General features: G+C 38.1%; 1 protein-coding gene across 1 annotated transcript in view; it reads right to left on the bottom strand.

The window, feature by feature from the left end:
• Nucleotides 1-13589, bottom strand: part of ltn1 (listerin E3 ubiquitin protein ligase 1) — a 129227-nt gene that overhangs the window by 91786 nt on the left and 23852 nt on the right. The window contains exons 5-10 of the mRNA XM_063050957.1: nucleotides 13103-13155; nucleotides 12733-12913; nucleotides 10999-11172; nucleotides 8289-8479; nucleotides 2070-2217; nucleotides 543-1355 (exon numbers count right to left, since the gene is read on the bottom strand). Coding sequence (XP_062907027.1) covers nucleotides 543-1355; nucleotides 2070-2217; nucleotides 8289-8479; nucleotides 10999-11172; nucleotides 12733-12913; nucleotides 13103-13155 — 1560 coding nt within the window. The remainder of the gene's footprint in view (nucleotides 1-542; nucleotides 1356-2069; nucleotides 2218-8288; nucleotides 8480-10998; nucleotides 11173-12732; nucleotides 12914-13102; nucleotides 13156-13589) is intronic.

Genomic DNA, 13589 nt, shown 5'->3' with positions numbered 1-13589 from the left:
TTTCATGACACAAGTCAGGGGTAATAAACCTAATTCTGACTGTTCTATTTGCAGGAATATCCCAGTAGAGGCATGAGAGTTATCCATGAATGGGATAGGAAGAGTCTAAAATAACTAAAATCTGCTTTGATAAACTCAAATAATGTTTGTACTACTGCAGCTTTTCCTGTTAATCTGCAGACCATATTCATTTCTCTTGGTTCTTGCTTTAGTCTAACATTTACATTTCAAAGCTACTGAAAATGCTCACTTCACCACCCTGTATCTAATTCAATTGCTACTTATCTTGAACATATCGTTCCTAAGTTTTACTTCCTTAAAGGCACCTCGAAATGTACCGGAAGAGAAAAGTAAAATTACAAAGTACAGACATACAAAGGAAACAGAAAAGAGGAAAGAAAAACAAAATAAAGATTATTAACGCCAAAATAACTGCTGCAGACTTACTAAATATGTTCATAGTTCGAAAAGCATCAGTAGTAATAAGAACATTTCAGAACCAGTGATCAACCTTAAAATATTGTCAAAGAGAAAACACCTACCTCAGATATTTGATTAAGTATTATGTTCCTCACATTCTTCTGACAGCAATGAAGAACACTGTAGAGCATTTCAATCAGGCAACCAAAATCAGCTTTGTCTTCCTTCATCCAGATTAACAGCTTTTCATTCAGAAACTGCACAGCAGGATTAGGTGCCATTGTTTTCACTTCATTATTTGCTTCAGGGAAAAATTCAGTATTCCCCTGATTATCATTTTCCAGCAAAACTGTAAACAAATTCATTGATGGAAAGGAGCTAACCAATGTAGCCAAGAATGCAAGATAAATTTCAGAGTTCTCTCTTTTGATAAAGCCTATACATAGTTTGGCCAGTTTACAAACTAGATCTTCCAAAGGTACAGTTCTGGAAGGATTACAATGCTGAGAATGTTTGGAATAACCTTCTGAATTTTCCGAATTCAGCACATTTGTCGGTCCAAAATTTAATTCTTCCTGATGATTGCCACTGTTGGTTTCACCATTCGTAGTTTCTTCTTTGTCAAAAAACTTAACCTTTTCTTTCTTTTTAAGCGTGTGTTTTTGAGAACTCTCAGGATTTTTTAATAATACAAGCAAGGCGGACACTCCTTCCAATATATTCTTATCAGCTTCTGCACTTTTCACCTGAGACATACAAAGCTGAGATAGCCCATTCCAAAAATAGGGTAACAGTCTTTGATATGCTTCAGCACATTCTTCTATTTCTGGATCATCAGCTCGCCTTTCCCAAGACAAAAGAGTATCTGCTAGGTGGGAAAATGTACTGTTTTGCAGTTTGGGATTCTTCAAAGCAGAACGTAACAGAGGTAGTAACTAAAAAGAAAGATAAGGTTAACTCATTCATTTTGAATTTATATTTGCAAAGAAGATCTTTGTATTTTTCATATAAAGCACTCATATTGGATATGTGCAAATGTTCTTTTTCTATATCTTGTAAAAAAAAATCATCTCTTCTGAAATATTTGATCAACCTATCATGCTCACATGGAAAACAGACATGAATACAACTTTACATCCTGACATTCTAATACAGTATATAATGTTAATAATTCTATTCAGTTGAAACGATAATTAAAGACAAATAATATCAGGGATATTAACAGAAAGAATAATGTAATAATATGTGAGAAACAAGATAAATAGTCATGATGGAATATAATTTCACTTTTTCATTGTATTATATATTGGAGTATATATTACAACAAAGAGAGATAATTGAAGATATTCCGCACAGCAAAAAAGAAAAAACTACGAAGTTTTATTTCTGTGGTTAATTAGCTGTTTAATTTCACCTTTGGTCTAGAATATTTTCCAAGTTAAGTAGAAGACATTGAATAAAAGAAAATAATAAATTTTTTTTAAAAAATCAAAGATTTCAAAGCACCACAGTATTTTAAAGATGATAATGCTGTAGATTGAAATGTTACAAATTCCAACTTCTCATCTTCAATTTTTCCAATCTCAGCAAGACAATTCTTAGCATGTTTTCCTGCCAAGAAAGATTATACCTTGGCTTGTCTCACATACCTGATCATTTATGAGCATCTGTTGGAGCTTCTGCTGATCCTCATTCATTTCCAGATTCTGGTGTAATGTAAAACGTAAACATTCCATAATTGCAGCCACAATTGCTGAGCTCTCAGAATGGCTCATCAAGGCACGTTCACTCAGTAATCTAATCAAAACAAAGTATGCCAAATCATATCTTACAACATTACCTGAAATTAGTTTTTATTGTTGGTGTTTCAAACACTGAATATTTTGTTTTGCATGGGCCAATTGGCTTGAAGGGTCTGTTTCTATGCTGTATAACTCTACTTAAAATAGACTGTACAAAAGATTTACTCTTGTGTCTTGCAATTAGAAAAACATGCTTATTATCAATGCAAGCATTTTCCCCAAAATCACACAGATTTTGTCCTCAAAATTCATTCAAGTGTTTGATCAACGTGGCTCTTAAGTTCTATTCAAACACCTTTTTGTGACAACCTACATGGATTAAAAAAAAGTCTAGCTATGCCTTGGGCCAAAGTCAAGTTTATTGTTTTGGAAGTAAAGAATTGGACTATTTTCATTTAAAATGATGTATATAAAATCCAACCAAAAGGATAAGCCTCACCAAGCATATGCACAACACAATTCCATGCTAAAAGGCCAATGGATAAACAGAGACAAATCACACATCAGTGAAAAATTCATAACTAAGTAATGAAGCTACTTAAGGATAGTTTTTTCCTTAATCACAAACTGTAAACCATCTGCTGTGGTGGGGGTTTGGGGAAGAGGCTGCAGGGATGCCAATACGAATTAAGGGAGTTTCAAGACACAAAGTGATCACAAAAAACTGTACCAAAGTCTTCTGGGGGCACTTGGCAATATGAAACTAAACCTCATAACATCAGTGAAGCAGACTTTCTGTGGGAATTTATTTTTCTCATTTGGTTCAAAAGTACCCTGAAGAGTGCAGTTGCACTTGAATAATCAGTGAGAAAACTGCTAACATTCTGTAGTAATAAGATGCATAATCTTAAATTATTCAAATCAGTAGGGCTTAGTTCCTGCTTAAAATGGTGTCAGTTGTTATCTTACAGCTGGGCAAATAAAATCTGCATTTATGGTTGCTATGCATACACAGTGGAATCTTTCCTAGAATGTGGAACAGTGTAGCACAGGAATAGATCCTTCCAACTACAATGTTTGTGTTGACCATGATGCTATATGAAACTAATCCCACTTGCCTACACATGATCCGTATCCCTCCATTCCCTTCATGCTCTTTTAAACACCTTAGATAAAATGTTAAACATTTTATGTTCATAATATTTTATACAGCATGAGAACTTAGATAAGAATTAACATATATTTAATAGTATTATCTTCGTGTGGCTAGCTGGAATAGATTGGCTGCAATATTGTTACATTTCCATTTCTCTGAAAAGGTAAATTGAAATTAATTACTGGATCTGACTTGTATTTGTATTACATTCATCCAAATCTCTTAAGCTCAAATCATAGTAAATGTGTGCTCAAAACAACAATCAAAGTTATACATACTGCACAAACAAGAATAAATATGCAGATGTTGGAAATCCAAGCAACACACACAAAATGCTGCAGGAACTCAGCAGCCCAGGCAGCATCTAAGAAAAAGAGTTTCATTGACGTTTCGGGCCGAGATCCTTTGTGGAAAAGAGTACAGTTGACGTTTCAGGCCGGATCCTTCAACAGTCCTGCTGGAGGATCTCGGCCCAGAACATAAACTGTACTATTTTCCATAGATGCTGCCTGGACTGCTGAGTTCCTCCAGCATTTTGTGCTGCTTATACATACTGTAGATGAGCTTAAAGGGCATTGTTTAAATGACACTTTCATTGGTATTTGTCAGAGAAGATGTGTTATTTCAAACAGAGAAATCCCGTAAGAAAAACAAAAAACTTTTAAACTCATATTTGGTTAACCTGATTCCAAGAGCACTTTAAAGGTGATTCAGTTATAATTAGCCAAGTAAGAGGCGAGACCTAAATCGAGTTCTTTAATCCCCATTCTCAACTGTTTTTCAGGACACTCCATGAATTCCATCCATGACTATAAAGCAAAAATACTGGAAACAGGAACAGTGAGGAGGTCAGGCAGCAGTTGGAGAGAAGAGTTAATTTCAGCTCCATGATTTTTAATCAGAATTTCAATCCCAGAACTGGGTTTTAAACTCAATCTTTACTTTACAATGGCACCAGGTTTCACATAGTTGAGTCCAACTTACGAGAGTTTTCTATTCATTCAATGCCTTGACACACTTTTAATGAGCTATTCAAAACCACTCTTTCATCACCTCTAATCATTCTGCCATCAATTATTTAGCTAATTTCCCTTTCTGCCTCTTTTAAATAACATCTGTTGACAAATCTCTATAGGATATTGTTTGTTATAATGATCCTATTATAAATTCAACTACTTTCTAGTCTTCCTCCAGCCAGCTGGTTGCTCCAAAAACACAACAATCACCATTCCACATTTGCTCGCAGAAAGTATGCCCTCCTAATTGTTGGAGTAGAGAGTAGTATTATGAAAGCAGTGTTTTAACGAAAGGAAGGTGTATTTTACACAATATGAAAATATTATATCTTGGTGTTCCATTCTGTACACTGCTTCATCTTATTAAATTTACAAACATTTATATCTTGGAAAAACTATCAGTACTTGGAGACAGAAAAATAATCATTTTAAAAGAACATGTTTGCATCATGCACTTTCAGATAAATTGATGATAAAATTCAGGAAAAATCCCCAGCTAATAGTGACTAGGACTAAGAAAGAAATGTCACAAGTAGTCAAAGTGAATAGCACAGAAAACTTAACAAAACGTTATAAAAGCCTGAGAAGTAATCTTCCTGTGCTCTACATTCCATGTAACTGAAGACAGCTTTAATTAAATCCATGCAAAGTTCTTTCTCCCCTAACAAATAGCTGAACACACAGTTTGAGAATATCATAACATACTGCAGCAACGTGATGTATTTTATTTTACTAATGCTACTTTTAAATTCTGCCTAATTGACAACAACAGCACTTGTCTTCCTCTCAAATGCATCTTTAAATTACAGGACAGTAATATGCAAACCTCACTCAACCCCTATAGGTTGCTAAGAGTTCAATCTTATGACAGCCAGGCCCTAAAATGGAGACTGCATGCTGTCAGCTGAAGCAAACAGCATAGCCTTTGTTCCTTTTTATAGAAGTTGTCATGTTGTTTTTTTTAAATCAGAAGCTAGTGGCACTGAAAACTGACATATGGCATTACCAACATGTTATCTTATTTTGTGGCTGTTTATTTCACCAAGTAATTAGGAAGGTTTGGGTTAAAGACCAATTCATAGTATGCTAGCTCAGTTACTAAAATCTTAAAAATCAGAGACTTAGTGATTTAGTGAAATCACTGAAACTTAGTGATCCGTCTTCGAGCCTACTTCTTCGGCAAGGTCTCTCCCACCCCCACCGATGACCCCTTCTCCCGTCTTCAACCCTCCTCCTCTTCATGGATACCCCGCTCTGGCCTTCTGCCTGCTCTGGATCTCTTTATTGCTAACTGCCGACGGGACACCTACCTTCTCGACTTCACCGCACCTTGTTCCCATTCCAACCTCACTCCTTCGGAACGCTCTGCTCTCCACTCCCTCCGCACTAATCCTAACCTTACTATAAAACCCGCTCATAAGGGGGGTGCTGTTGTAGTCTGGCGTACTGACCTCTACCTTGCCGAGGCACAGCGACAACTCGCGGATACCTCCTCTTATTTACCCCTCGATCATGACCCCACTAAGGAGCACCAGGCCATTGTCTCCCACACCATCACCAACTTTATCCGCTCAGGGGATCTCCCATCCACTGCTACCAACCTTATAGTTCCCACACTCCGCACTTCCCGTTTCTACCTCCTACCTAAGATCCACAAACCTGCCCGTCCAGGGAGACCTATTGTCTCAGCTTGCTCCTGCCCCACCGAACTCATTTCTGCATACTGCAACACTGTTTTATCCCCCCTTGTTCAATCCCTTCCTACCTATGTTCATGACACTTCTCATGCTGTGAATTTTTTCGATGATTTTAAGTTCCCTGGCCCCCACCGCTTTAGTTTCACCATGGATGTCCAGTCCCTATATACTTCCATCCTCCATCAGGAAGGTCTCAAAGCTCTCCGCTTCTTTTTGGATTCCAGACCTAACCAGTTCCCTTCTACCACCACTCTGCTCTGTCTAGCGGAACTAGTCCTTACTCTTAATAATTTCTCCTTTGGCTCCCCCCACTTCCTCCAAACTAAAGGTGTAGCCATGGGCACCCGTATGGGTCCTAGCTATGCCTGCCTTTTTGTTGGCTTTGTGGAACAATCTATGTTCCAAACCTATTCTAGTATCTGTCCCCCACTTTTCCTTCACTACATTGACGACTGCATTGGCGCTGCTTCCTGCACGCATGCTGAGCTCGTTGATTTCATTAACTTTGCCTCCAACTTTCACCCTGCCCTCAAGTTTACCTGGTCCATTTCCCACACCTCCCTCCCCTTTCTAGATCTTTCTGTCTCTGTCTCTGGAGACAGCTTATCTACTGATGTCTACTATAAGCCTACTGACTCTCACAGCTATCTAGACTATTCCTCTTCTCACCCTGTCTCTTGCAAAAATGCCATCCCCTTCTCGCAATTCCTCCATCTCTGCCGCATCTGCTCTCAGGATGAGGCTTTTCATTCCAGGACGAGGGAGATGTCCTCCTTTTTTAAAGAAAGGAGCTTCCCTTTCTCCACCATCAACTCTGCTCTCAAACGCATCTCCCCCATTTCACGCACATCTGCTCTCACTCCATCCTCCCGCCACCCCACTAGGAATAGGGTTCCCCTGGTCCTCACCTACCACCCCATCAGCCTCTGGGTCCAACATATTATTCTCCGTAACTTCCGCCACCTCCAACGGGATCCCACCACTAAGCGCACCTTTCCCCTCCCCCCTGCTTTCCGCAGGGATCATTCCCTGCACAACTCCCTTGTCCATTCGTCCCCCCCATCCCTTCCCATCGATCTCCCTCCCGGCAGTAATCCTTGTAAGTGGAACAAGTGCTACACATGCCCTTACACTTCCTCCCTCACCACCATTCAGGGCCCCAGACAGTCCTTCCAGGTGAGGCGCCATTTCACCTGTGAGTCGACCGGGGTGATATACTGTGTCTGGTGCTCCTGATGTGGCCTTCTATATATTGGCGAGACCCGACGCAGGCTGGGAGACCGTTTCGCTGAACACCTACGCTCTGTCCACCAGAGAAAGCAGGATCTCCCAGTGGCCACACATTTTAATTCCACGTCCCATTCCCATTCTGATATGTCTATCCACGGCCTCCTCTACTGTCAAAATGAAGCCCCACTCAGGCTGGAGGAACAACACCTGATATTCCGCCTAGGTAGCCTCCAACCTGATGGCATGAACATTGACTTCTCTAACTTCCGTTAATGCCCCACCTCCCCTTCGTACCCCATCCGTTATTTATTTATTTATTTATTTATTTATTATTAATTTATTTTTTCTCTCTCCTTTTTTTTCCCTCTGTCCCTCTCACTATACTCCTTGCCCATCCTCTGGGCTTCCCCCCTTCCCCTTCCTTTCTCCCTCGGCCTCCTGTCCCATGATCCTCTCATATCCCTTTTGCCAATCAACTTCCCAGCTCTTAGCTCCATCCCTTCCCCCTCCTGTCTTCTCCTATCATTTTGGATCGCCCCCTCCCACTTTCAAATCTCTTACTATCTCTTCTTTCAGTTAGTCCTGACGAAGGGTCTCGGCCCGAAACGTCAACTGTACCTCTTCCTGTAGATGCTGTCTGGCCTGCTGCGTTCACCAGCAATTTTTATGTGTGTTGACTGAAACTTAGAACAAAGGATGCTATTTGCTCTGCCACTTCTGTGCTTGCTCTCTGAAAGAGCAACCATGTTGTTTTTCATCTGTAATCCTGTAATATTCTCACTTGTCCGACACAAAAAAATACTTATTATGTTGCTTTTAACACATTTATTAGATTGAGGAATCTACATCTGATATTTCAACAAGAAAATTGTCCTCACTCTTCATCTATATAATCGTCTTTTCCATGTATATGTATTCCAGGCCTTACAGTTTTAATTATAACATAGTTTACAAAGAAAAGCCTCAAACTAAGTAGCTGCATCACAATAGAGTCTATACAGTGTTGGAATAATAAAAAAAAACATACCCCTTAGCACAGGTGCTGAAGAAAGTGGTAAAAAATTCCATCTTTGGTACAATTATTTCGTCTGGTAATTTGCTAAAAAATGGTAAAAGATTTGGATAGATCACGGTAGCAAGGCCACGACCACCTTCTTTAAGTACCGTCCATAATTTTGGTAAAACTCCTTTTTTTGCATTTACATGGGTCCAACAATCCTAATAGAAACATTAAAAACACAGGCAGTTAAAAAAAAATCACTCCAAGGCTGAAAAGGACTATGTCAGTATTAGTTCATGTACAGGATTTTAAATTTGATGGCTTTTAAAAATGCATACATCATCTCACATTATTTCTATTGTTTAAATCAAGGACAGGAACTGTGTTCCTGGTTTTCCCCTCCTGCACTCCAAATAAATGATAATTCCAAATTACCTGCAATATGTGAAACAGAAGAGAATCATTATATAGGCCTTTTCCAACATTCTTCATAGAAACTTGCTGCAGATTCCCTGCAATTTTCACTGATCTGAATCCTACTGCATCAACCTTACTGCCCAGGGTCATTGTTTCCAAAGTTCCTTTTCTGTGGATTCTGAGGGACTACCTTGTTATCCAAAGCATTCTGGATTCCTGTAGTATTGCCTGCACAGTGGCAAGACATCAAATGGCGCACCATAGCAGCTCTTCTCAAAATAATCCTGAAATACTAGCAGCTGGCAAATTACGAACTATGAAGTAAGACTACAGATTTTACTTCTGAGGTGGTAACCTGTCAAATTTATTTCAAATTAGCTGTCAGGAACAAAGATAAAACTGATGTCAGTCCTTAAGCAAGTGCTAGACAGATGACTTGGTGCATGAGAGGTCACATATTACGAACGATTGAACTTTTCGAAGATGTGATGAAGATGATTGATGACAGTGAATGTTGTATACATAGACTTCAGTAGACCTTTCAACAAGGTCCCTCATGGGATATCTGGAGATTTAATAGCTTGGATTCAAAATTGCTTGGCCATACAAGACAGAGAGTGCTGATGGAGGCACATTATTCTGTCTGGGAGGAAGTTACAAGTGGTCAAAACTGAGTCTATTGTCATATGAACGAGCACATGCATGCAGAGGTGCAATGAAGAACTTATTTGTTGCTGCACCACTGAACCAGATGTCCTATTTCAAAAGGATTCTGCTGTGCTGCTTGTTACATAAGTGAAGGATTTGGACAAAAATATAGCTGAGTTGATTAGCAAGTTTGCACACACACAAAAAATGGTAGAAACTAGGAAGGTTCATTAGAAAACTAGATTAGTTAGAAATATCAGCAGAGCATTGGCAGATGAAATTTAATCCAGGCAAGAGTGAGCTGTTGCATTTTGGAAGGTATAATACAAGAGTAAAGTATATAGTTAATTGCAGTGCCCTTAAAAGCATTAACATACAGGCATGCAAGTCCATAGCTCTCTGAAAGTGGCAATTCAAGTTGATAGGATGGTAATGATGGCATTCAACAGACCTGACTTCATTGGGTTTGGGTATTGAATATAAATGTCTAAGTATGGAGGGTTCGCACAGGTTGCACAAGAAGTTCACCAGGATGTCGCCCGGATTAGAGTGTAAAGAGAGGTCAGACAAATTTGGGTTGTTTTCATTAGAGCACTGAAGGACTAGCTTCTTGTCTTTTACACGTTGGTTGTTTGTCCATCCTGTTGGGTGTGGACTGTCATTGATATTATTTATTGTGATTGTCCACAAGAAAATTAATCTCAGGGTTGTACATGGTGTCATATATAGTATATACACATTGATAATAAATCATTGATAATAAATTTTCTTTGAACTTGAACTTTGAATAGTGACCTGATCAAAATTTATTAAATTATGAAAATAGTGTAGACAGTCGGAATCTTTCTCCCAGGAAAGAAACGTTAAATACGAAAGGGCATAGCATTAAGGTGAGAGGGGGAAAGTTTAAATGGGATTTATAAGAAACGTTTTATTTTTTGATTCACCAAGAGTGGTAGTTGCCTACAATTTTTTGTCAGCAGAAATGGTGCAAGTAACTTTTAAGAGGTATTCAGACAAGCAAATGAACAGGCAGGGAATAGAGAGGTATACACAATGTGCAGACAGGTGGGATTAGTTCAAATTGGCAATGTAGTTGGCAGACATTGTGGGCCAAAGGACCTGTTCCTGTACTATACTGTTTGAAAAGTCACTCTAAAGGTATCCCATTTTCCAAGCCAAATGGTAGCCGGGAATATGGGTAATAAAGTAATGAGTGAGGGAACAGGTGGTGAGTTATTTGGACACAAAGAAGTGGAAATGGGAGAAAAAGTGGAGAAAATTGAGTTTGGAACTAGGAATAGGTGAGGATTAGGGAAGGTGCTGTTCAGTTTATCTTGGTACCTTGTTAAATGTTTATAGAATGCCAGCAGCCTGCAGGTCCAATGAGAGATTACAAGTCGATTACGATACTATTGTCAATTGCTATCCATAAGCAAGTAATATCAGCTGGTGACAGCATAATTCAGGAACAGAAGACCTGGGAAACTTCACTGTCAAAGCTTAGGAATATTGTTTGTCCATAATTAGATGAATTAACCAAGATCAAATTATTTATAAAAAAGAACTTATAACTTCAGCAAAGCAATACATTCACCATGATTTCTTCTCTATTTTTGTATTAAATACAAAAATCAACTTTGCATCCAAACTGTCCATCTTTTCACTTTACCTCAATGCAGCTGAGCACATGAAGTGCTGCTGCCCAGACAGAAGGGCATACCACTGGATCCATATCATCTATGCTCAGCAGCACAGCTGGACTGACTTTTGCAGCTTCAGATTTCAACAGCTCAGGGAAATGTTGGCAAAAACCAATAATCAGTTCGAAGAAAGCTGATCGGATCTAGCAAATTAAAGAAAGCAGCAGAAACTTGGTTTTGCACTGTTAATATAAAATATTAATATTTATACAGATCATAAAACAATTGAATTAAACCAAGGATCAAGTATTCAACAATATTAATTTGAAGTCTTCAAGTTACGCCAATGTAAATGGAGCTTTTTAAAAAAAGCAAATTCTTGTGTATCATTAGTTTGCCTGCTTCAGGAAGACTGATTTCCATACTATCACCATCAGCAAAAACATCTTTTCCCCATGCTATCAAAATCTTTCATTCTTAAAAAGACCTCAAATAGGTCAACTATTATAATGAAAAGAGATTCGGGTTACTCATTTCTCCTGTCCTGTTAAGTAATCCTTTGCACTTCTGGCTTTTTTTTTTCTTCTCCTTTTTTAAAATACACCCTCTCCATTGCCTCCTTTGCCAAAAGAAATGACAAGCTGAGCTGTATACAAGTTGTGGCAAACCATGGTTTGATACATGCATAAGATCTAGCATAAGTGCTTTACTTTCCAAACCTTTCCCTCTATAAACAAACCCTGGAGCTCGGTTTGCTCTATGTATAGACTCTATGACCCATGCCACAACTAGAAAATAATGTAACTGTACTTCAGTGCTCTTTTGTCCTGCTATCCATGTAGATACAACTATCCAAATACCCATTGTGACCTCACTACTCCTACCAAACTATACCATACTAATTCACATTTACCTCACCTGCTTATTATTTGCACATTCTGTAAATTTTGTAATGTCTTTCTATAATCTACTAAAGATTCCTCACTACCAATTAGCCATATCACACCTACAAACACCACCCCAACTCACCATGTATTATCATTTGCAAATTTAGAAATTGTTTTCACAACTTCAAACTCAAATTATGAGTGGAAATTGTGGATATCAATGATCCCTGTGCTGATCCTAGTGGAATACTGCAACCCACCTATTTTCACTGTGAATAGCTGTCATTTACTCCCACTCTCTGCTTCCTGACTTAAAGCTAGCTAGAAACATTCATCATTTCTCCCTCACTTCATATTTTCTGATTTTATTTGTTAATCTATTATAGATTAACTTTTTGATGACCTTTTGAAGATCTAGAAAAAATACACTTAACAGCATTGTACAACTGCCTACTCTGTATTACCCCTTCAGAGAAGTTCAATACAATTAGTTAAGCAAGACCTCTGCTTTTGAATTCCAAGTAGATTATTCATGATTTGCTTATACAACACGGAACCGTACAGCATAGGAATAGGCCCTACAACTTGCAATGTTGTTCTAAACTGTGTCAGGAGTTGTGGTGTCAAGAACTTTTTAATTTTGTTTATTCTTTTTTTTTAGTTTTTAGGATATAGGCATTGCTGATAAGGCTGTGGAATAATGCCAATCCCTATTGCCCTTGGTAATCTACATCCAGGAACTGCCCCGGTGCTCATGGTGAATTAAGGACTCTTACACTGCAAAAGAGCCCACACTTTCTCATATAAAAGATCAATACCAACTTAACCCATTAACAATCATATTTTTTTCTATATTTCTGAGTATATTAATCAAACCTGTGGATTTTTATGCTTGCAGTATTTCCAAAACTTTGACTGCGATAAAGTTTTTATTAGTCTGTCCTTCAGAACCATATTCTCATTTTCAGGCAGAAGGTCAAATAGCTTCTTCAAAGCCAAGAGTGAACTGGTAACAACTCTGAAATATTTGGCTTCCCTTTCTTCTTCTGGAACACTCCTAAAGTTGAACAGCAATAGTGAACTGTTTTGGCTTTTATATAAATTGAATATTAGCAAGTATAAAATAGCATTTATGTACAAATTACTTAACACAATAACAAATTTGAATAATTTGTCTATTCCTAAAGAAATACACCTTTAATTGACTACTGCAAAATTTAAAAGTCTCCAAAAACAAACAACCTACTGTGGGTCACTGAGAGTCTCAGGAGTCTCCTTCGTGATGTTATCATACAGAGTCTGTAAAATAGGGAAATACAACTATAATTACCAAAAAAATCCTACAATATGAAGCTTGATAAAGGATTTCAACAATGAAATTGTTCCAGTCTTACAAAAAAGGCTTGGAAACCAAGTTGTATATGAATGAGGAGAAAAAATATCACTAAATACAGGTTTCCCCTGCCATCTGAAGGTAGAGCATTCCTATGAAACGGTTCGTAAGCCGGAATGTCGTAAAGCAAAGAAGCAATTACCAATTATTTATATGGGAAAAATTTGTGAGCGTTCGCAGACCCAAAAACTGACCTACCAAATCATGCCAAATAACACATAAAACCTAAAATAACAGTACCATAGAGTAAAAGCAGGAATGATATGATAAATACACAACCTATATAAAGTAGAAATACTTTTCTACAATCATTGCCGAACTGTCCACCGTAGTGAAAATC

This window comes from Mobula hypostoma, chromosome 6 (assembly GCF_963921235.1).
Source record: "Mobula hypostoma chromosome 6, sMobHyp1.1, whole genome shotgun sequence".
Taxonomy (NCBI): Eukaryota; Metazoa; Chordata; class Chondrichthyes; order Myliobatiformes; family Myliobatidae; genus Mobula; species Mobula hypostoma.
Note: the sequence above shows the minus strand (reverse complement) of the source record. Positions and strands in the feature narration are given on the sequence as shown.